The sequence below is a fragment of the Mixophyes fleayi genome, chromosome 6, assembly GCF_038048845.1.
Source record: "Mixophyes fleayi isolate aMixFle1 chromosome 6, aMixFle1.hap1, whole genome shotgun sequence".
NCBI lineage: Eukaryota > Metazoa > Chordata > Amphibia > Anura > Limnodynastidae > Mixophyes > Mixophyes fleayi.
In genome coordinates, this window is record NC_134407.1 from 25,584,973 (window position 1) to 25,609,326 (window position 24,354).

Below are 24,354 nucleotides of genomic sequence, written 5' to 3' on the forward strand. Positions count from 1 at the left end.
AACCTCTCTGTAATATTACACACACAGCCAGTGAAAACACGAGCATTATTCAATAGAAACAGAGAGGGATGGATTATTAATAGTACTAGGACGTTGCTGTCCAATCAGCAGTCTACGGGCTGCTTATGCCAGGCTACTTTCACAACATGATCAAAACTACAACCAGCGGGTTCAACTTTGCTACTGCTATAGCTTACCCGTTAGGCCAATGCAGTCTCCTGCATAGTTCCAGATTTGTTTTCAAATGGCAAAACGCAAGGTGCTGCCAATCAATGACAAAAACCGAATAATCTCTTTTGAGAAACCATACTTTTGTCTCCCAACATGTAATCTTGGTGGTTTAGTTGGCAGAAGGCACATCGGATTTATTTAGCCAAAAGGCCTGTTCCTGACATGACGAGGTCCTGCAGTAATGGAGGTCCGGGGATTGTGACTACAGGGGTATTAGTGTTTTGGGCCACTGTCTGCCAATGAAACAGGAAAAAAATGCAAGTAAGGGGGAAAATTTTTTTGAAGCTGGACAGTACTACTTCTGTAGTACTTCTATACTGCTGCGCGGTACTACTTCTGTAGTACTTCTATACTGCTGCGCGGTACTACTTCTGTAGTACTTCTATACTGCTGCGCGGTACTACTTCTGTAGTACTTCTGTACTGCTGCAGGGTACTACTTCTGTAGTACTTCTGTACTGCTGCGCGGTACTACTTCTGTAGTACTTCTATACTGCTGCGCGGTACTACTTCTGTAGTACTTCTGTACTGCTGCGCGGTACTACGTCTGTAGTACTTCTGTACTGCTGCGCGGTACTACGTCTGTAGTACTTCTGTACTGCTGCGCGGTACTACGTCTGTAGTACTTCTGTACTGCTGCGCGGTACTACGTCTGTAGTACTTCTGTACTGCTGCGCGGTACTACTTCTCTAGTACTTCTGTACTGCTGCGCGGTACTACTTCTCTAGTACTTCTGTACTGCTGCGCGGTACTACTTCTCTAGTACTTCTGTACTGCTGCGCGGTACTACTTCTCTAGTACTTCTGTACTGCTGCGCGGTACTACTTCTGTAGGCATGGACGGCTGCACAGAACAATTTGACTTGTTCATTCTGGACATAATTCTCAGTATTTCATCTCTATAGTTTATAGGTCTGGGCAACTGTACAGTATAACTCTATTTCAGTATGTTTATTGTCATTTCCAGTAAAAATTATTTTGTTTTATATATGCTGGGTGAATGTTTGCATTCAAAATTTGCTGTTAATGTGAGTTACTCTGCTTTAATTTTGTACGTTTCTGTACTACAGACCATTATAAAGTTCTCAATATTAAGAACACTTATTATATATCCGAACACCTACACTTTGGGTGCAAATAACTAAGGCTCCCTACATAAAAGTAGGTGGCAGCACTCCTAGATCTAGCAGTGAGTTCTATTAGTGTGCAAATAACTTACACAAGTTAGATCTAACCATCCACAGATATAATAGTCCACAGCCTACTCCACATCTATTGCCCTATCAGATGGAGAAGCCTCTGCGTCATGGCCGTTACGGTTTGGTAGTGTTGAATCACATCTGCAAGAACAGGACAAGCTGTAATGTCACTTCAAACAATAAATAGCGATCTCTGCTGGTCATATGTGCAAAGTCTATAACAATTCTGTACTGCCCAATATCATTTCATTTGTCTTGAAACATAATTGAATATACTAAATTCCTGTTATCAAATGGTGCTTTCCTAATTAGTTTCTGATGTTTTGTTTTCCTTCAGGCGCTGGGAAGTTTTTACTTTCTTCACGAGTCTTTAAAGAATGTTTATCAGTATGACTTCAAAGGTGAGTGATATTGGCTTAATGTACTGCAATGGGCTGTATGAGTAATCAGTGATATATCCATAAGCGGTTTGTTAATCTCCCTCTGCACATTCACCTTCTATAATAAAGATAGCTACTTAATAACTGGATTAAGACATGGACACAGGTGTCAATTTTGGCGAACTAAGGTCACAGGTTTACTTGTATAAATGATAGTGTCAGCAAAAGCAAGTTCAGCCAACACTATGCAGCCAAACCTAACCACAGCCAACCGGCCCAGATCCCAGGTGCTAACTAGACTACACCCCTTCCGGTCTCAAAGGGCGAACTCGCTGAAACGATACACCGGGTATTTGTAGAAATGACCCTAACAGACATCGCGAAAAAAGGGAGAAGAATCCTGCAGCCAACGTAATTCTTGCACCATGTATTACAAACCACACATAATTAACGGACATATAATGGGTGGGGAATTCAATTGGCCAAGTTACTATAAAAAGTAACGCGACCTGCACACTATTATCGACGTTACGGTAATAGTGCACCTAATTACCATTAATACGATAATCTTTAACGCCTGTTTCTGCTCAAGGAGTCATGAGCAGAAATCAGGGTTAAAATTACCCCATTAACAGTAATAGATTTAGCGCCACATTACTTGCGGAAGACTTGAATTCCCCCCATAGTGACTGGACAGGATGGATGGATATCCTGCAGCAAAAAAGAAGCAGAACTTCTTGTTCTTGGATGCTATATAAGCTTGTTCTGCCTCTCCCCTTGGAGTGTAGTAAAACAAGTGGCCTATTGGATGTTATTCTAAACAAGCCAGAGAAAACGAACCTCTGAAGGGAAGTGCAACGTAAGCTTACAAGCCTGGGGTTTAATTTCATTCATCCCTATGCAGATCTTCATTTATCATAAGTGATAAACTGAACATTAGTTTTATTTTTGGGTCATCTTTAACAATGTAACCATGGAAGACAATAATATAAGATTATACACAAATATCTCCTTCCCCCTATTAACTTAAAAAGAAAAAATAAACTAATTTATCCACCAAGTTCTGCACAAGGCAAAAAGAATGTAAAGTGACGTAATAGACGTATATCCTGTTGTGTCGTGACCCAAAAAATAGGATTATTATACATTTATGGTGTGGACCCTTCTCTGGGCCTGTTCTCTTTTGACAAAATGACAGTGTATTGTCCAGTAAACCTGTTCGTTCATATTATATAAAAATTTTGTACAGTGACCCTATTCCTTAGTTGAAAGACTGTCGCAAGTTCAACCTGGAATTTTATTTGCTTATTACATAGTGTTTGGCGCTCTGTGTAAACAGAGGCCTCCCCTTCCCACTAAAAGAATGGTTCATTGCCCTATTCATCTGGAGAATTAAGATCTACATACTTAATTTACTGGAACGATACAGTTTACTTATGAAGCTGTAGTTGACATTTCTTCAAGATTATATATAAAGAATAAAATTGGTTACCTTCCAGATTAGTCACCGATCTTATTTATGGCCAGCTCATTCCTCCAGCACATCCCATCGTAAACGGTGGGGCCAGACCACATTAATCGGCCCTTTACATCACATTAATTTGAAACGTCATGAAGTGGCAATAACTGTGAAATGAACTAATTGGCTCGATTTATACCGTTTTATTAATGTATTTTTTTTCTTAGCTGTAAAAAGCCAAATTACCTCTGTTCTTATAATTGAGGGTATAGGGTCTCACCATGGTGAGACATTTGAGTGGCATTTCTGTAGAGATAGCAATTGAAAGTTTTTACACTCATCAATCTTTTTTTTTTTTCTTTTTTTTTAATCAGTGCCAAAAGCCTCCATCATCTATAACGCTGAACGAAATAAAATTAGATAGCATTATTAAAAAACCATTAACATTTTATTGTATTTCTGGGCAACAACTTTGTAAGATTTTTTTTTTTTATTTATTTTTTTTTTTTACTAGAACGATGCTGGACTTTTAATGAGGAAGATCTGACCACGGTGTCCACTCTCCCACCTTTTAAATAGTTTAATGGGCTCTGAGCATAAAAAGTTTATGTTCTTAATCAAGGAGACGGTGAATGAGATTGATGGAGATAGGGCATAATTTAGCATGTGCCATAAAACAAATTAAAATGAGAATATATTTTCTTTAATTAAGCGTTGCTCCCTACCAGTGTTTCTTCATCTGCAGGACAGTAAGAACTTATGCTCATGCTTTTCATTTACTTGTAAAGAAGCGTGGCTTCCGGTGCGCCCACTCTTCTTTCTCCTAAACACGCTTCAACAGTTGATATTTACTAAAGTTTTAAAATGCATTGGCTACAATGCCGGGAAAACCTGCTAATATAGGACAAAACTGGGGTCACATATAATAGGCAGTTATCAGAGATGTGGTTTTGTCCTAACTGGTAACCTGAAGTCTTCAATCATCATCATCACCATTTATTTATATATAGCGCCACTGATTCTGCAGCGCTGTACAGAGAACTCATTCACATCAGTCCCTGCTCTATTGGAGCTTACAGTCTATATTCCCTATACACACACACACACACAGTTCAATTATCCAGACTCTATAGGAACTGCTATTATCACTATATGTTTCAATCAGACATGAGTTTTATTTATACTTGCCAACTTTTCCTCGTTGGCTTCAGGGAGATCCCAGGGGAGGTGGGCATGCGGGGGTGGGGCTTGACGAATCACATAATGTTGGGCTAGAATGACGCAATATTTGTGTGATTAAGCCCCGTACCCGCCACTTATTTATTGCGGGGGTGAGAACTGGGAGGTTGCCCTGCTCTCCCGGGAGCCCGGGTGGTCTCCCAGAACACCGGACATCCCGGGAGAGTAGGCAACTATGCATTAAAGAAAAGCAGCTAATGAATCTCTAGAGACTGAAGTGTCTTTTACATTTCTGTCTCCATTACTGAAGTCATGTTGTTTTACCTGTCAGTCTTTGATTAAATCTTGGTCTCCATGAAAATGGCCACCTCCATAGGCATCAATACATGGACATAGGACACAATTTCTGAACTGTGTCAATATGCAACAGATGGCGAAGCCAACCACGTCTTGTACTGGCTCAGCATCAGGGAGATTGCCAGACTCTTCAGGGAGTGAGGGAGATCACCCCTATTTCAGGGAGTCTCCCTAACATTCAGGGAGAGTTCGCAAGTATGGTTTTTTTGATTGCCCCTCTCCTGTTAACTTCCCATTAGGCAACTTTAGAATTTGGATGCAAATCACTTTGTATAATGACTGCATCTAATCATTGTCAGACTGCGCAAATGGTGCCCTGCTGAATGGCCGTTCCTTCATATTTCAATCCGACTGAGGTTGGGCCATAGGTAGATGGATTGTTCTGTGTGTTGCCAGCTATTATCTGTTATCAACACTACGCCCAATTCAGAACTAAACTTTAAGTTCCTGAAGGTCACCATCTTTAAGAGGAAAAAAAAAAGTAACTTTTTTTATATATATATTTTTAATCAGTATTCCCCAAATTTTCTTTAGCACATAGAGCAAGTTAACAGACACAGTTTCTAACCTTGCGATACTTTCAGAGTTGCCTGCGGCATTCTGACGAGTTTACGTGAAATACAGTGCAGAATGGGAAACCTCACTTAGTACACAAAAAAGCTCTGATCTAACACCAGTGATAGAGATTTCATTGTCACCAAGGCGTGGCGTTATGCTGGGTGCAGGGATGCGTGATTACTATTAAAAAAAAAAAAAAATACTTAAAGTAGAAGCACTTGCTTAATTCTGCTATATTCTATTTTCCCTTTAGAGATACATTGCTTCCTGTTTAGCTTGGTTATCAGTGAGATTTTATTTGATTTAACGTTTTATTGAGTTTTTATGTTTACCAGCACTTAGCACACATAGTTGTCATTCCAGGAGGCCAAGACATCCTGTTTAATTTTCTTTCTGGCGTGTAAGTGCTTATTTTAAAGTAGGAAATATTAAGTAAATAGTTTTATTCCAAGTTGCAATGTACTAAAAGCAAATGATTTTATTGATGTGTACATGTATTAATATAATGCATTGTTTATTTGAACTGGAAATTGAAGGGTGGCCTATAAAGGTGTGTGTGAAATATTGATTCAATAAGATCATTGTACATTTGAGGTGTTACTGATTGTTGTAAACAAGGAAAAGGAGCACAAGTGAAAGGAAAAAGGTTGGTTTCCTCTGCTTACTATGGTGTGCGCAGGGGTTAAACCTCTGTAAGTAAACGCTGCTTCTATGTTCCTACCAGTTTCTTACAAGTTTAGGGATTATTGGGCTCCTACATGCACCAGATTATATTGTGTTTGTTTACAGTTGTTAGCTGTGGCATACCCAGGGAGACGTCCATTCATGTAAAGTAATAGAATGTTGTGTTTTACAAAATCAAGAATACGGATTCTTTCTGGTTACACTATGGGTCTGTGGGCGGCAATGAGGGCACTCTGCTTACCAGTAGTTTGCATAATGGGCGATCAGTTGACTTCATACTACTGCACTTATTAAAGATCAAGTACAGTCACTGAGATATAGATATAAATATATATACGTTATACACAGGACATAAGTGAAGTTATTTTATATTTGGATCATCATGCCCACTCTCGCTTCTCTGCAGTGGGTTGCTTCTCTAACCGAGCAGACACAGAGGGATTGAGAGCTTGCAGTCTTGCTTGGCGCAAATGCACAGTGTGGACTGGGTAATAAAAACACAGGCCACTGATGTTACAGTGGCTGAAATTACTGCCTTCTCAGGTTTTTAATCTGTTTGAGATCCCATCAGTACATAGTCCTAAAGATATAGGAGGAGTTGCACCTGTCTGTAATGGATTGAGGAGGTAATTACTTATCAAGGAAACCTATGATCTTACAGTAGGCTCTAGAGTAGTAGCCATACATTTCTACACTAAACTGTTCTTACCTTTGCAGATAGGTTGTGTAAATCAATAAGAAAAAAGAGTGGGTAAGTCCGCGCTTCCTTCCAAAGTGTAAATGCGGCCACAGACGAGAACCTGGATATATATGGAGGGGGATCCCCACCCTCCCAGAATAATATTGTAAATGGATATAGGTTCTGGGCGCATGAAGTGGGTTTATAAGGTATATTGTAATTTATTGTATTTACAATGCACATAAACATGTTCTGGCCGGAACAGACAAAGAATATGAATCAATGCTCAAAATTTGAGTAACAAATTAATATTATATGGTGAGCACAATGTCTCCCAAAGTTAGCGGAGATATAATGATAATTCCTGATTCCTATTTAGTTTGGCAAACAGTATATTCAAGCAATTATAGTTCCAATGAAAATTTACATGCACAGAGGTTAAATCTAGTGGTTTCAATTGAAAGTTCCAATACTTGTGATGCCGACAAGGATGAGACATACAGAGAAAACTTGTGGTTTCAATAAATTGATGCCAATTCAACATAGCGTAGATGGAGTTCAATAATATAAAGAACGTACAATATGTGGGTTCAATGGACCAGTATGTTACTGTTATAAGGATATGTATCAATCACGTAAGTGTCCAGATGGATAGGTATCCATAAATGTCCAAGTGACGTTCAAGGTATAGATACCTCAGTGAACTCACATTTTGGTGTAGACGCAGTTCAGTCGGTGTTCTCCTCCTGCAGTTTCGGGTGCTTCCTTTCCTCCCCAGATGGCGGGTGGATGATGTCTGTAGTCCCATAGATGGAGTGTGTTTGAGCGATGGCGCATGCGCGCTCTATTCATGTAACCGCCGTCTGAACCAGTTTTTCTACTGCAGTGATTGTAGCAAGCATGAAAGGAATTCTAGCATGCTGGAGATGATGGTAGCAAAAGTTTTCGATTGTGCGAGGCTTGTTAGGTATGTGGGATGAAGTTGAAAAGATGACCCAACGCGTTTTGCCTGTGGTAGACACAGATGGGCTTCCTCAGGGATGGATGAAGTCATACTAGTCAGTATTTATAGGGTCTGGTCCATGTTTCCAGATGTTGGTAATTAAGTAATTGGCCAGATGGTTGCTAGAGTAAGGTAATTGGTACCAGGTAAATGAAAGTTCAGATTAGGAGTTTGAATGGAGATTCATAAGTCCACATGTAAAAATAGGGTTACTTTAGAGAGACCCATTGATGATAAATAATCAAATTGCTTATATAAAACCAGACTTATAATTGTGTAAAGTAAATTAATGAAATGGGTATTCAGATTGACTATGTAAAGAAATTGGACGTATTTCTTCAACAATAACATACTAATTGCAGGCTGGACTTGGTAATCAGATAAACAATGGCCATATAAAATTATCAGACGTGGTTATACAACAATGACATGATGAATGCAGGCTGAATAGAGGGTGGTAGAGGGTTGAATGTCCTAAGATGTTGATTCACAGTCGTCTGGGAGCTCCTGGAATAGTATAATGGGATGAGGGTGGGAAATGTGTGGGTAATGGCACAGAAGTTCTAGGAATTCAAGAAGAAGCCCAAATCAAAATCTACATTCATTCCCATAAGGGACATGTTTATGTGCATTGTAAATATAAATAATTCCAATATACCTTATAAACCCACTTCATGTGTAAATCAATAATTTCACCTGGGTTCAGGACTGACTTACCAAGATTTTCTCCATAAATCATTGTCCACCAGAGTTTTGGGAATTTTTGGGCATTTTTGAAAACGTGTTTTTTACCCCGCAAAGTTCCTCCTGAAAATGACCCCCGCTAATATTAACAAAGTTATTGAGACGCTGTTTTAGTTACTTTTTGTGTCTGTTTTTCCCTTTTAGCAAAAAAGTACAGAAAAGTGACTGGTAAAGAGATCTACTCGGACACACTAGAGAGCACGCCCATGCTGGAGAAAGAGAAGTTCCCACAGGAGTTCTTCCCAGAGGTATGTGAGATATCTTCATCCACTGAATATGTCACCGTCTTCTAGATCTTTATGTGAATATTAGAGCCCAGCTAGATGTTGTATTCAAATAGAATATTAAGTATTGTATAGCTCCTTTTTGTTTCTGAGCAAAGCAATTGTAATGTAACGATTTTGAGATCATTCGTATGTAAAATATCTGTCAGTAAGTGTAAGGGTTTTGATGTAAAGCCGATGGTATAAGCAGAGGGAGATTCAAGGATTTCTGGTGTGTTGCAGTCTGTTTGCCATGATTACCGAATTCCCAGATATTTCAGCAATTTGGCCACTGATGCGGTTGGTACAGATATGGCTATATAGGTACCAGGTGAAATAATCAGGCCCAGACGTTTGGCGTGTGCGGTCACTGTTCTGTGACCTCTGTCAACTGCTGGTGGTGGCCGTTGGTGGACGTGTGTGACCAGCTGACATTTGATATAATAGGACTCAATCCTCCTCATAAACAATATACTAGTACAACTCGCTGGATCCATCCATCAACCCAAGAAGCTAATTAGGAATCCGGTTCCTCTGCACTCCTTTTCCAGCCAGCAAAGACAACCCAAATTAAAAACTGCCTCCAGCTCCGTTTAAGAGGCTCCTTCAGGTGACTGATTGTAAAACATTTTCTCTAGGTATGAGAGACAAGAAAAGTGCTGTATAAGTACCGTAGCATCGGGATTATTTCTTGTGTAGTTCTCACAGGCGAGCAATGTATAACATGCGCCAATGCGATACGCCGTAAACGGAGCATGCAGGATTGTCCGGCATTTGTTCTGAGTCTTGGCTTATGCTGATGGCTGTGTGGACAGCACTTAGACATCTCCCTATTCCCAAACGCATTTCTTGAATCTCTTTGAAAAGTCTGAACAATCTTAGTGTAATATACACATATGTAAACTGTAGGGGAAACATGCTAATATAATAGCGGTAATTACAACCAGGCAGATAATACTGGTGTTTGGGGGGCAGGATGGGGCATGACCATCTCTCTCTCTGCGAACCGCTGCCACGGTCATGGGCTTAAATTCAACGTGACCCATCCATGATGGGCCTTTACATTGTTCTATATTACCTGTTTTAGGGGATATTATTTTCTGGGGCTTTTGTTTAAAATTGGGGTTGAAAATGTAATAAAGTAGATAAGCTCATACACACAGAGTTTGGTATATGTATTTGTGTGTGTATGTATGTGTGTATTTTTGTATATGTGTGTATGTGTATCTATGGGGGGAATTCAGTTGGCCGCGTTACTGTTAAAAGTAGCGCGGTCTGCGCATTATTACAGTTATTGCGGTAATAGTGTCATGGAGAAGGCCAGGATGTCCGAGGCACCGGATGTGAGTCGCGGCAGCACGCTTTTTAGAAATAGTGATTTACATGGCAATTTTCAAATTGCCAAATGTGTTAAACAGTGATCATCACAGAAGTCCCCAATTTTTTGACCAACCATAAAATTGATAGATTTCACGAAATCGCTGAAATCACCAATATTGGTGAGTAGGAGTAGAACAGTTGTAGTCTATGAAAGATAACATTAGGAAATCACCGTTGAAAATCGCTAAAATTATCTCACTAGTTCAGACACTATTTTGCCTTAGAACCATTGAGATGAACGAGGTAATAACAGAATTTCCCATGTATTTCAATGGCCAATTAATTTCAATGGGGTCTTTATATGTAGCACACATGCTGATAACTCCAATGAAATGAATGGGAAAATCTCTGGGGGAGGTGGGAAACCTTCCACCCACAAATCCTCCACGAGCGACAGACAGCCTGGGTTGCTCCACAGGAAGACACAAGAGTGGGCTCCTCCTCTCATAGAGACGATTGGTGCCGTAAGACCCCGATGCAGTATACTAAACTGGTAATAGTTAAAAATACTGTAGATCTCCATTCATTTGAATAGGCCCATTAAATCCTCCAGGGTTTCTACATGTAGCACACAACCGCATTGAAATGAATGGGCCATTGAAATGGATAGCAGAAGCTCCTCTTAAAAATCCACTTGATTTTAAATGAAAATTGCTGTTTGGCAGATTAGAGCGTTTGGACAATTCACTTTTTTTTGTGTGTGTGATTTATGGCGATCATTTTTTAGTATATTGAAGTGAAAATGATCTATTCTGGTAAATATTGTACAAAGAGGTTAATTTTATTTAACAAGATGTTCTACAGATCTAGAAATACCATAATTCTTTAAGGTTGGCGTCAACTGACATCGTTCTAAAATGATGACGATTATAATCTGCATACTTTTTAATGAAAACATTCCTTTCAATATGCTTTATAAACGGTTCGCAGCACTTTAGAATGAATATGGAGGTCTGTGCTCTATTTTCCATACGTTTAATTTGCAGCCTGGTAGTATATTGCAATCTAGTCATCTCTTAATTTACGGCTGCTGTTTATTAGGACAAACATACATGACAATTGAGATTTAATGGCTGCCATTGTCTCTTTGTAAGGACATTCACTGTCTCAGCGAATATGATAATAGGCCCTGTCAGTTAACGAGCAATTACAGTACAGCATGGACTGTTTCTTCCTGGTGTCATAAACAGCCAGAGATTTGTAGCAAATTTAAAATATATGCAAAACATTCTTTTCTTGCTGTCGAGCGATCCCTCTTCTCTCTTTTTATAGCCGCCGTTTAGGGATTATCTAACAGTAATTACAGTGATTGAGATATAATGTTATTCAAAATAATTACAAGCCACAGCATAGAAAATGAACAAAACTTTCCCTCCTAATTTATGAGGCAGCTTGGAGAGCTCCAAGCCAGGGAACAGTCCTTTGGGAGCGGCACTTGAGATAATGTTAGATCATTTAAAAAAAAAAGCAGATTTGTGTAGTCTATCAGGGTTGAGCCGTATAGAAATATATGTTTTTCTTTAGCCATAGTGAGAAATCGGTTGTTATCATAGATCACGGATACGGCTGCTAGCTCTTATGAAAGATGAATTAATTTCACTAATGCTTTAATGCAAACCTTTCATGGAGAAGGCTGTGCGGTGATAACCTGACTGCTGCCTCTCCTTTCTCAGCTGTGATTTATGTCGTCTTTTAGCAGATGAAACTGCCTGTGTTCACCATCAGTCTGCTGCCTGAAGGAATCATATTATTAAAACCCTGAGAGACTCCATGTTGTAAGGTGGAAGATAGGAAAGTGCTCTTACCTTGCGTTTTGTATTTTGTGTAGATGTTTAATCCATATTTTGGTCCTCTGTGCAGCCTCTCTTGGGCTGTAGGGGATAAAGTAGTTATGTTGGACCATATTAGGTGCCTGAAAACTCCTTCTGCGTTGTTTTGAATGGATAGTTAATGAGGGAAATGTCAATATATGGACCAAAGAGAGAGTGAAAGATCATGCTTACCAGTATACAACTGTTTACCATCTCTTAATAGACAACACAAGTGCTACTGGATGCATTTACATGGTAACAATCCTGCAAATTCATCATGAACATGCTGTAACTAGTATCTTATTAGTGTTTTTTAAGAAAAAAGCCTAAATAAATAAGATTAGCCTTTTAAGTTTCTTTACTCTTTCCTTTCCGCCAACATCTGCATTGTACTTACTTGAGACCAGGCTTTAGGTATATGATACAATCATTTACAGTCGGAATTCAACTGTGTCCTGCAAGTATTTTCACCGTGGGCCCAATGGAGTGAAGGCTTTGATTGGTTGGAATAAATTTAGAGGCTGGTGCATTTCCTGTATTCATGACACATGACAGTAATGCATGACACACTAATTCTTCTGGACACATTTTTGCGTGACTATGTGACAATGAAGCCTTGCATCATGTCAAACGGAGTGACTGACAAGGTCGTTATGATTTGTTGTATTTATTATCTCTTTCTCACACTGGGGGCTGGATGGAGGGAATGGGAGTTTTCATGACAGCTACTGTTTGAGGCATAGGCGAGTAATGCTAGGTACACACGGGTTTTTCAGCCAGTTGTCGGGCCAATCACCCGGTAAACAACCGCTCGGCCACATATCGCATTAGTGTGTATACTTACACGGTGCACAACAATCATTCCAAAGTGCCGATCGTCGTTTAATTTGGTTGGTCGTACTGTTTAATGATCTCGTTCCAATCACCTTCCGATCACGTAGTATGTGTGCACTCACGATCTCCATAGAGTTTACAGAGTCATGGGGCTAGATTTACTAAGCTGCGGGTTTGAAAAAGTGGGGATGTTGCCTATAGCAACCAATCAGATTCTAGCTGTCATTTTGTAGAAGGTACTAAATAAATGAAAGCTAGAATCTGATTGGTTGCTATAGGCAACATCCCCACTTTTTCAAACCCGCAGTTTAGTAAATCTAGCCCATGGTATTTTCAGCTGATGCTAGCGATGAATGAGACTGAGTATTTCGTTTCAGAGTAGTAGAAGGTAACGAAAGTCGTAAAGACATGTGGATAGCTATAACAAGGCGGTTTTAATCAGTGAGACAGAAATGGGTGAATGAGTGACTATTGTGCTGTCTTTCTCTAAATGAACATAGGACCAGATAAAGAGCACAGATCTGAAGGTAAATCATGTCGGTGTGTGTGCATGAATCGCCAGACTGATCGGACCTTCAGTCGTAGGTGCAATCGTTGTAGAGAAGACGTCAGTCGGAAAACTCTCCAGTGTGTACCTAGCCTTAGTGTACTATAACTACTAATCCTGTTATAATGACTTTGCCTTAGCTGCCTGAAGCAGCGTGATAATAATGCAAGAGGAGGAGTGTGTTGTTGTGGCCTACTCGTAAATCAGGCCCTCATCAGAACCCCCACAGTGCAGAAAGCAGGGGGGGGGGGGTCACCGATGAGGACCCTAACAGTTCATTTGAGATTATTGGGGAGAGGGGGTCACTTTTTAAAAATATTACTTAAAAAAATTGTGTAATTATTGATTGATTATTCTTGCTCCATCAGATATTAGAAGGCTTATGTTTCCAACATTTAGAGTTGGACCAGGAGCTGTCCTGAGAAAACCGGGACATATAGTTGTCCTACTTTTTAATGTCAACAGACTGGAAGTGAAAAATATATATTTTTTTTCTCCTCTGTTCTTAAAATATTTTTAAGTTGGTAGAGAGTGTTAGTCACTGTGTAGGTATAAGGCAGACTATTGCACTGTTGATATCATTCTGGTTCTTGCTTCTGAAGTGTATTTTGCAGGTGCTAAATGATCCAAACTCTGTTCCTGGGTGTACGATTTCAGGCAGCAATTGTAAAGAGGAAAAGCCCTTTATTTGAAAGCAGATCTGTACTGGAGAGATTTGACGTGGCACCTGGGAACTAGGCTGGTATAAATAGTACAGATTCATCACTGAACAGGCTTCCACATTGCATCTAATCGTGCTAGCTGGAAGCAATGGATCTGTAGCCCAACCCTGAGAGTTTAAAGCACCACAATGCCTCGCATCAAACACTATGACATGAATTTACACGTACATCAAACTTTAGACACGTGTCAATGTAGATTCTGGAGGAGTGTAGGGAGAGTGAATACCACAACACCGACAAGGACTTACCCGACTTGACAAGGGCGAAGCTGGCAATCACGAAAAAATGTTAACACCGAAGGTTTCAAATCACTTCTTAAAGTCATTTTTATTGCTTACCAAATAAACCAATGCGATTATTGTGGTTCCAAAGCACAAAGATCTTTAGTTGCATAATATAGCAGGATATACAATAAGTCATTTTTATGCATTAAAGATATTACACTAAAGCAGGAAAGTATAAAAACACTGTATACATTACATCTCCTCTACTGCTTCATCCGGGCCCAGGATAAGGTAATCATGTCTGCTGTAGTCAGGCTAAGAGAGCTAGCTGGGGGGAAACAGTTTGATTATATCCAGTTTCAGTATAAAAAAAACTACTGATGATGTCACTATGTACACATGCATCATGTCTAGGGGTCTTTATTGGCTCAGGGTTAATGATGTTCCAGTTGTCTGCTGGTCATAGGTTAATTTAAAGGATTCCTCTGATAAGGTGTGACCACCTCACCCCCAACAGCTGATCGCATGCTGTGCCTAGGGAACTGATTTAAACCAGTTTCCACCAACCTATCAGCTTTCCAGACACAATGTCATTTTGATCATTAATCTTTTATCTTCCTTAACTGTTGATCGCAGGAAGCGATCGCAAAGCCGAAAGTAGCGGATTCAAGATGGTAATGTGTAGATCAAAATGACACTAAACATGATACTTTTCCTATATCCTGAGCCTTAGATACTTTTAATATATTGTCATTTATGTATAAACAATATCTAATACACTTTACTAATAAATAAATGTGGATTAGAACCTAAATAAATGTGTATTATTTACAAGTGTAAGTGCAAATGTAAATGTGTGTGTGTTATTAATTTTTGTGCGATAGCATCATAACACGTGGCGTACAAATCACAATCGCACGGTAAAACAATATTAATCAATTTGGTTTACTTCATACAATTATTTGACTTCCATACACTATACCATTATTAGGGGTGTTAAGAGAGTAATTCAGGGAGGTGCCGGATGTACAATATTTTAAAGCAAGGCTTCTACTTTCTACATTCGGCGCCTCTTTGCATTACTCCGTTAACACCCCTAATAAAAGTATAGTCCCAGAAAGTCACGTAACTTTCTGTGTGCCGGCTTCTGCATTCTTCACGATTGTGCCAGCTAGTGATTTGAAACCTTTGGTGTTGCCATTCTTTCGTGATTGCCAGCTTCGCCCTTGTCAAATCTGGTAAGTCCTTGTCTGTGTTCTGCTAGTCGGGGTCACATATCCAACCCCACAGAAACGGGTATATTTGATTACATTTTGTGGCACATCCATGCAAAAGGCTTTCATTTACCCTTTATTATACAAAGGTTACCTGTACATGCCAAAGGTGCATATTCACAGGCTGATAAGTTTTCATGTAATGTGAAGACCACATTTAGTTGGCCAGTGTAACCTTCTTTTATAATATAACTACACCTCACATTTTCTTCTGCTGCTTGTAAAAGTAACAAAATGCTATGATTGAGAGGTGTTATATTGCATATGGGAGTCTACACGGTGTACATGACATTACAGGCAGCGTTGTGCACCCGTTTATGGACTTAGGTTGGTATTTAAGAAGTAATCTCCCATGTATATTCTGGCAATACATTTAAAGCGAAATGAGCAAGGTGGTGGCGTCGGCATACTTCTCTCCTCTTGCTGTTCTTTTAGGGTTCTTCCCCCTGAACCCTCCCTCTCTTTTTCCTCCTTTGAGGTACACTCTTTCCGCCTATTCCACCCAGTCCACCTTCGTGTTGCTGTTATCTACCGTCCTCCTGGTCCTGTCTCCCAATTTCTTGATCACTTTGCCACCTGGCTCCCTCACTTTCTCTCCTCTGACCTTCCCTCCCTGATCTTGGGGGATTTTAATATCCCTATAGATAATCCCTCAGACCCTGCTGCCTCCAAACTTCTCTCTCTCTCCTCCTCCCTTGGTCTCTCTCAATGGACCTCCTCTCCTTCCCACCGCAGTGGCCACTCCCTAGATCTGTTTTTTTCACACCTCGGTACTGTCTCTGACCTCATTAATTCACCTTTTCCTCTCTCAGACCACCATCTCCTCTCTTTTAGCATCTCTCCACCCCTCTCATCGTCCCCGGCCCCCAAGGTAACTCTCACCAGGCGTAATCTTGACACAGTTGATCCTACCAGTTTCTCCTCCTCCCTGGGCTCGCTCCTCTCCCCCATCACCACTCTTTTTTGCCCCCGATAAGGCTGTCTCCTTCTACAATCGCACTCTTACCGCTGCACTTGACTCTGTCGCCCCAGCTGTCACCGTCAAGCTTCGTAGGTCCCCGCCACAACCGTGGCACACTAAACTTACCCGCTATCTTCAAAAATGCTCCCGCAGTGCAGAACGGCTTTGGAGAAAGTCACGCACTCATGCTGACTTCCTCCACTTCAAGTTCATGCTTGCCTTTTATAGTTCGGCCCTTTCCCTCTCTAAACAATCTTTCTTTAAAGCTCTCATTTCTTCCCAATCCTCCAACCCCCGTCGGCTTTTTGCCACCTTCAACTCCCTCTTCTCCCCTCCCCCACTCCCCACCACACTCTCTGCTGTCGACTTTGCTACCCACTTCTCCTCCAAGATTGAGTCTATATGTCATGACATCTCCCAGCAGTCCCTTCTTACCCCACCCTCTCCCCCCTCCATGCCTATTCTGTCCCCCTTCGCACCCTCCTCTGCTGCTGCTATCTCCTTTCTCCCCTCCAGCTAGCTCACCCTCCTTCTCTTCCTTCACTCCGGTATCTGCAGATGAAGTCCATACCCTTCTCTCTTCCTCTCCCCCCTCCACTTGCACACAGGACCCAATCCCCTCCCACCTCCTCCGCTCCCTCTCTCCCGAAGCCTGCTCCCACCTTGCACACCTCCTCAACCTCTCCCTCTCCTCTGGAATCTTCCCCTCCTCTTTTAAACATGCTCTTGTCTCCCCATAGTCAAGAAACCGTCCCGTGATCCCGTCTCTCTCTCTCATTACCGCCCTATTTCGCTCCTCCCTTTTGCCTCCAAACTCCTTGAACGGGTTGTCTACAACCGTCTCACCTCCTTTCTTTCCTCTCACTACTTGACCTGCTCCAATCTGGTTTTCGCCCCCTCCACTCCACTGAAACTGCCCTCACTAAGGTCACTAATGACCTTCTCCTCGCTAAATCCAATAGGCACTACTCCCTCCTTATCCTTCTTGACCTCTCTGCTGCCTTCGATACCGTTGACCACGCACTCCTTTTGCAAACTCAAATCTTTAGGCCTATGTAACACTATCATCTCCTGGTTTTCCTCTTACCTCACCAACCGCTCCTTCTCAGTCTCTACTCATGATTCTACATCACCCCCTCTTCCCCTACCCGTTGGCGTTCCTCAAGGCTCCGTTCTTGGCCCCCTGCTTTTCTCCCTCTACACCTCCTCCCTTGGTGTCCTCATCCACTCCTTTGGCCTCCAGTACCACCTCTATGCTGATGATACCCAAATCTATCATTCATCCCCTGACCTCTCCCCTTCCCTTCTGTCTCGTCTCCTCCTGTCTCTCGGCCATCTCATCTTGGATGTCCCAACACTTCCTTAAACTCAATATTTCCAAGACCGAGCTTATAGTCTTCCCCCCTGCCAGGACTCTCCCACCTCCCCCCTCTCTATTTCTGTTAATAACACTACCCTCGTTTCTGTCCCCCAAGTCCGATGCCTTGGGGTCATCCTTGATTCCTCCCTCTCATTTACGCCTCACATTCTGTCTCTCTCTAAATCCTGTTACTTCCACCTTCGGAATATTTCTAAGATACGTCCCTTTCTCACCACGGAGCCACGAAAACCCTTGTTCACTCGTTTGTTATCTCTCGCCTTGACTACTGTAACCTTCTTCTCTCTGACCTACCTGATTCTCTCCTTGATCCTCTTAAGTCTATCCTCAATGCTGCTGCCCGCCTCATTTTTCTCTCCCGCCGCTCTCTCTGCGGTCTCCCTCCAACAGTCACTACATTGGCTCCCAATACCCTACAGAATTAAATTTAAACTCCTCACCCTCACCTTTAAAGCTCTTAGTCAATCTTCCCCTCCCTACATCTACAATCTTATCTCTACCTACACTCCTACCCGCCCCCTCCGCTCTGCCTCTGACCGCCGCCTCACTACTTCACTGATCACCTCCTCTCACTCTCGTCTTCAGGACTTTGCCCGGGCTGCTCCCCTGCTGTGGAACGATCTTCCACATTCCATCAGGTTAGCATCTACTCTCAAAGGCTTCAAGCGTGCCCTTAAGACTCATTTCTTTATTCAAGTCTATCAGTCCTCCTAACTCTCTTGTCCTGGCTCTCTCCCCTAGTTAGTACCACCCTTTTTTGTGTCTCCCCCTTTCCTTTAGGATGTAAGCTCTCATGAGCAGGGCCCTCTTTCCTTGTGTGCTCCTTCTACTGTTCCTTCACCCTCTGTACCTCTTGGCCTGCTTCGCTAGCCCTGTTTTACCTGTTTTATTAAGCTTCGGCCTTCTTCCTGCTGATTTCTACCATTCCTTTCACTATCTATCAGATATAATCTGATTTGCTCAACCCATGCACCTGTGTTTGTATATATTTGTGTATCATGTTGTGTCTTGGTTCTGTTTTCTCTATATGTAATGTACGGCGCTGCGGACCCTTTGTGGCGCCTTATAAGTCAAAGATAATAATAATAATAATAATAATTAATAGAAGTCACTGTTCTGTATTGTAGTAAAATGAAACTTTCAATTACAGGTGATCTTTTATACCGTTATCTGTGTACCAAGCATTCTTGTTGTAGTTTGTAGTTGATTTGGCAAAAGTAGTGAAATTAATGCACGGAAAAATACATTTCCTTACTATATATATTTATAAAGTGGAGTTTCCCCAATTAGAAATGTCCCTATTTCCCCTGGGATTCCCTACCTTACCTTGGAATAGCTGCCTGTGGTTGGACCTGCCATCTTTTTTGGCACTAGAGAGGAACTTGTCTATGGAGAGTGTTGGAAAGTGGGCACCGCTTCGACATCTGGGGGGGGGGGGGAAACTGATCAAATGCTTCCTCCTGCCACCAGTGATTATAAGGGAGGAGCTACCGTCATTGCGCTCCCACCCAGAGCAAGCCTCCCTATTGGAGGAATCTCCACCTTGGGTGGCAATCCTCTTTAAATCTTTTATTAATCCACGAAAACCACTCCCTTACTCTATAGCACCGCCCTGTATGTGAGTGTAATTGACCTCTATGACAAACACAGAGCTGGTTTGTTGTTGTGGTGTGTTTTTTCATTATTTTTTTTGTGGTTTCATTATCATTCGCTCCACTCAGTATTCTGCATATATATCACCTTTTGAAAATTTCAGCAAGGTACTAGTGTCCATTTCTGGTGCTCCATATTGCAGGTGAGATACGTGTGTACCCTCATGTAACCGTAAATCATTCTATCCGGGAACTAGTGCACATCTGATTCAATCTGTAATACAGGATTACTGCATGTTCTTTGACTTTATCATCACGAACAAAAGAAATGATTTGACAAGAGGAAACTTGTAAAACGTTGAAAGGTGTCTCAAAATTGCCAGCAATTTATTCTGCAAATCAATATGAAATGACTTTTAAAACGAGCAATATTTTGTCTGTGATAAGATTATTGAGTCCTGGCAGTTTTGTGTCAAGGTTCACATATCTTGCCCTCATGGTCACTGATAAGATTGTCTTCTTGCAGTACTATGTGTTTGTAAAGGGGTGTAAGATGTTTGTTTTCTGGGACTAAAGGTGTAGGCCACAGCACAAATGTGAAAAAGGTTATTAATAATAGAGTGATTGCTACATAGAACTCTATCCCTACTCAGAATTGCAGCGATCGATGCAAGAGCTAAACAACTGATTAGGAATCTGAGAAAAGGGATAGCTAAACAGAAATACTGATATACTAAACAGGCAGGTAATATAACAAGTTTTGCAATCTCACCTTGTGAATGTTCCATTCCACTTCATTATAAGACCAAGAAGAGTCAACTAGTAAAGGAAGCCTGTGAGGATCAGAAAGCTTGATATAGCCGATGAGAACAGGTTCTGTTGCTCCCCTTCAGGTTTGCAGGACTGGTTGATTAACACAAGTAGGTGTTATCAACCAGTCAGTTGTAGTGTGGCCACGGGCGCGCGCACTGTAGGTACTGCGCATGCGCAGTTGTACTATGTACGTGTGCGCGCACCGTAGGTACTGCGCATGCGCAGTTGTACTATGTACGTGTGCACCACGGCTCTCCCCCTTCATATAGGACAGATATAGACAGATAGGTGGCTAAATTGGACTGCACTTCCAAGTAGACAGTGGTCTTGTCTCTTGGCCCTCATGCGGAGCAGCATGATCAGCCCCATGTGTGGCCACCTTTAGTCTGCCAGTTATCTCTGACGCTTTAGGCTTCCCTGCAGTGCCCGTCCTCCTTCCTATTGTCCTTATCTTTTCCTCTATATAGTCCCGTATCTGTCCGGAAAAAAACCCAACACATCAAACTCACTTGCATGGCCTAATGAGTAAAAGAAAATGTATGGCCAAGATGCAAAATTTGGTAAGTTCATGATTAGGGGGAAACCCTGTGGTCTTGAAGTGGTTAATAAGCACAAAGCAGTATTTACAAATTACATCACCCCAGTCATTGTGATTAAATATTTCCTACATTAGTAACTGTGCTCCTCACTTGTCCATATGCTCTATCCAACTCCCACCTGCTACTAAAGGCCAGCTAAATACGAAGAAAAGAAAAGGCAAAAGGAAATAAAAACATTATTATAAACTCATTGTCTGCTGCTCCCAGAGCCGGATTTACCACTAGGCAACCTAGGCAATTGCCTAGAGCCCAGCGGTCCCCAGAGTGCCCTCCCAGGGCCGGCGGTGAGACCAACCTTTAAAAATGGGCCACTACTTATGGGCCAGTGCTATGTGCTTGTCCCCCTGGGCTATAGTCTGCCAGCCAGCCCCTGAATAGGGGTATATGTTATGCTAAAAACTATAATGCTATGGATTTTTTCAGGCAGGGGGCCCCAGACCGGTATCTTGCCTAGGGCCCCATGAGGTCTAAATCTGGCTCTGGCTGCTCCCTTCCCAAGGCATGTGCAAATCTTTGTAGTAACAGCACTAGAACACCTTCATTCTTCATACATTGTTTAACTGCACACAATGTAAGCTGCATCTACCAATCCGGCGCCTTGTGGAGCAATAGAATGTTGGTGTATAGCAGGGCTCAGCAGTGTGCACAGTGCGGGGTAGAGTAACGAGCGGTAGGACATGAGTTTCTTTTTTTACTATTGACTTTTATGGTCACTTTTCAACTTGGAAATGTATTTTGCTGTTCTTGCAGAATAAATCAAAGTTACTGCAATGTTAATGAACACATTGAAGCATCCCTTCAGTCTATGTATAAGGTACATGTAGCACAAGTAGAAAACTCTACAACAGCCTGCTCCATGATAACTTGTCACTGTTTACTTCAATTTTGTGCTGTATGTGTGATCCGTACGGTCGTTTCCGCTAAGGGCAACACATGCATATAGGTAAAGAAATTGGGTACTCTGTAAAGAATTACTTATTTAATAACTGTTTGGGGACATTAAATAAATAAACCATGTGGGTGCAAATAATTTTCCACCTTTTACATATTTGTGTATGTGCATGGTGCGAGCAACCTTCAGGTATGTAATTACAGGTGACTTTATGGTGCTTTCATGGTGCATTTCATTCACTGTACCAGATGAATGGATCAATATTCCAAGTACGTTAGTTGTACTCTGGCTGCTAACTTGTTCCTTTAAGGCTGGTGTCATTCCTGTGTATCTTAGCAGTTATCTGCTGCTTTTAGCAGACATAAGATGTCATTTAATATCACTAACCTCTATATGATCCGCTTGCTGCTGTCACACTTGCGGTTTCTTAAGCATCTCAATATTCGTAAACGCTATGGTGGGAATTTACATTGTTGGCAGTTACGGTAGAAATCTACGCTCGTTTTTCTGTCAGATGTGCGCTTCGAAATGTTTCACGGATATTCCGGAGACTCTTCGCAGCTAATTAAATTCCCCCCCCCCCCCCATATATGTCGCATTTTTACCTCGCAGACTTAAATAGCTGCTTAAGATCCCGTCCACTAAAATTGACTTTAAAACACTTTTAGGGAGATTTAGTTCCATGGTAGACTTGTGTGTTGGGTTTCCACGGCAATGCTAAAATCAAACGCACGAGACTACCATGGAACCTCGAGGCTAATTGCGTTGTCCTTCAACCAGCCACCCACGCAGGGGGAATTCAATTGGCCGCATTACGGGTAAAAGTAACGCGCCCTGCGCATAATTACCGTTATTACTCTAGTTTCAACACCGGCTTAAAACTACCGTAATAACGGTAATAGTTTTAACGCCTCGGGAATTCCCTAAGTGTGGCCCCATCCACCGGACAGAACATGAATGTAGCAAGCTGCGGCAGGGGTAGGTCTGGTTTTAGTTGGCATTGTGTTATATATGGCAATAATGTACTCCATGCAATAAACTATTTCACTGAATTCTGTAACCATATAAAAGCACAGGACTGAAGTGTTATATTTACATGTCACAGAAATCTAAGCTAACTTCTAGTATCCATAATAATTTACAGTAGAGGTTTGTGTTAATTTTTGAATAATCAAGTTTTCCTGACTGCAGTGATGACCTCTGAACTCACACTTTATACAGATATTAGTTGCAGAGGTTTATACATATATAAATACTTATATATTTATATTGACAACATCATTAATCATGTGTGGTGTGCCAGAATATATATGATATGTTACAATGCAGGTAGTGTATAAGACTATAATCCAGGTTGTCTACTCTCTGAGTTGTGAAATTAATATCTCTTTACGTTTTATTCTCATTACTGACACAGCTGCTACTCTATTAAAAACCACTTCTGTATTGTGTTTACTTTTCAGAGCAAATCGTCTAGAAAAGGCTTTATACGAACGCGATGGTGTATTACTGACTGGTACGTTGTGTAAGATCTGTTACAGACCATAGGTTGAGAACTTGTATGAGTGGTAAACAATTCAAATCAAATTCGGATCTCCTTGCGGGTGTTCAATGTAGGGAAGGTTATTCATAGGACGCTTATGTGATGTTTAATGATATCCACTTTACTCACATCTGCTGTCGCTGGCTATTCTGCTCTAGAAATGGTGTAAGTGGGAATGGTTACGCAAACTTAGGCAGGTCTGGGCCCCTGAAGCTATAGTTCAGCTGCGATGGTTAAAGACGGGACACCGGTTATAACTTAAGTTTGTCTTGTTTAGATCCTAGTTTCCTAAACTTTTACGTAGGTCTCACCTGCAAGACAGGTGCATTGTATGATGAAATTGGATCCTGTAAGAAGCTTTGTACATGGAAGTGACAGGTTCTAACATAATGATGGGCAGCAGTTGCCCTTAGGGCCACATGTGGCCCTCCGAGTCTACACCTTCGACCCTCAGCGCCTTCCTGTTTTATGATCAGGTTTGTTAGATATGTTAAACTGTGCTGGTTTGTTATTATATATAGGGGTCTCTTTCTTTGAATAAATCTATTTTTTTAACTTATTACTGAGGTTAAGAGTAATGTGTGGCCCTTTTAAAGGTTGGAGGGCCAAACCGAAGTGTATCAGGTAGCCTATCACTTTGTGAGTCTGTGGTGTCGGGTATTGTGAGTAAATCTCTGCCTTGTGCTTCACTTTGTCCTCCTATTGAAATTGCCTAATTCCCTTAAGTGCATCTTTTTGTTCTATTGCACTAACTGTTACGTTTGTATTTGTGTGACTGTTTTCTGTTTAATAATGTATCTTTTACTATAGGCCATTTATGGAAACATATTTGGTACTTGTTAATTACGTGAGCACCATTGTTCCGCTGTTTCAGTTAATGGGATACAACATGGAAGCTGCAGCTTTCAGATCTCCTCTCCCGCTGGGAGATTTAAAAATAGCGGAATTCTGGTATCAGCGAAGCTATTTTATTGGAGATTTGAAATAGTGGAACATTGGTTCTCGATGCCTGTATAATTTAAGTAATTAAAGAGTATTCAAAATTAAGAC

The 24,354-nt window shown here is 41.3% G+C and overlaps 1 protein-coding gene across 2 annotated transcripts in view; it reads left to right on the forward strand.

Moving 5' to 3' along the window:
- INPP5A (inositol polyphosphate-5-phosphatase A) overlaps positions 1-24,354 on the forward strand; it is a 306,445-nt gene that overhangs the window by 159,995 nt on the left and 122,096 nt on the right. For both annotated transcript variants that reach the window (XM_075216068.1, XM_075216067.1), the window contains exons 5-7: positions 1,766-1,829; positions 8,616-8,719; positions 23,225-23,277. In XM_075216068.1, coding sequence (XP_075072169.1) covers positions 1,766-1,829; positions 8,616-8,719; positions 23,225-23,277 — 221 coding nt within the window. The remainder of the gene's footprint in view (positions 1-1,765; positions 1,830-8,615; positions 8,720-23,224; positions 23,278-24,354) is intronic.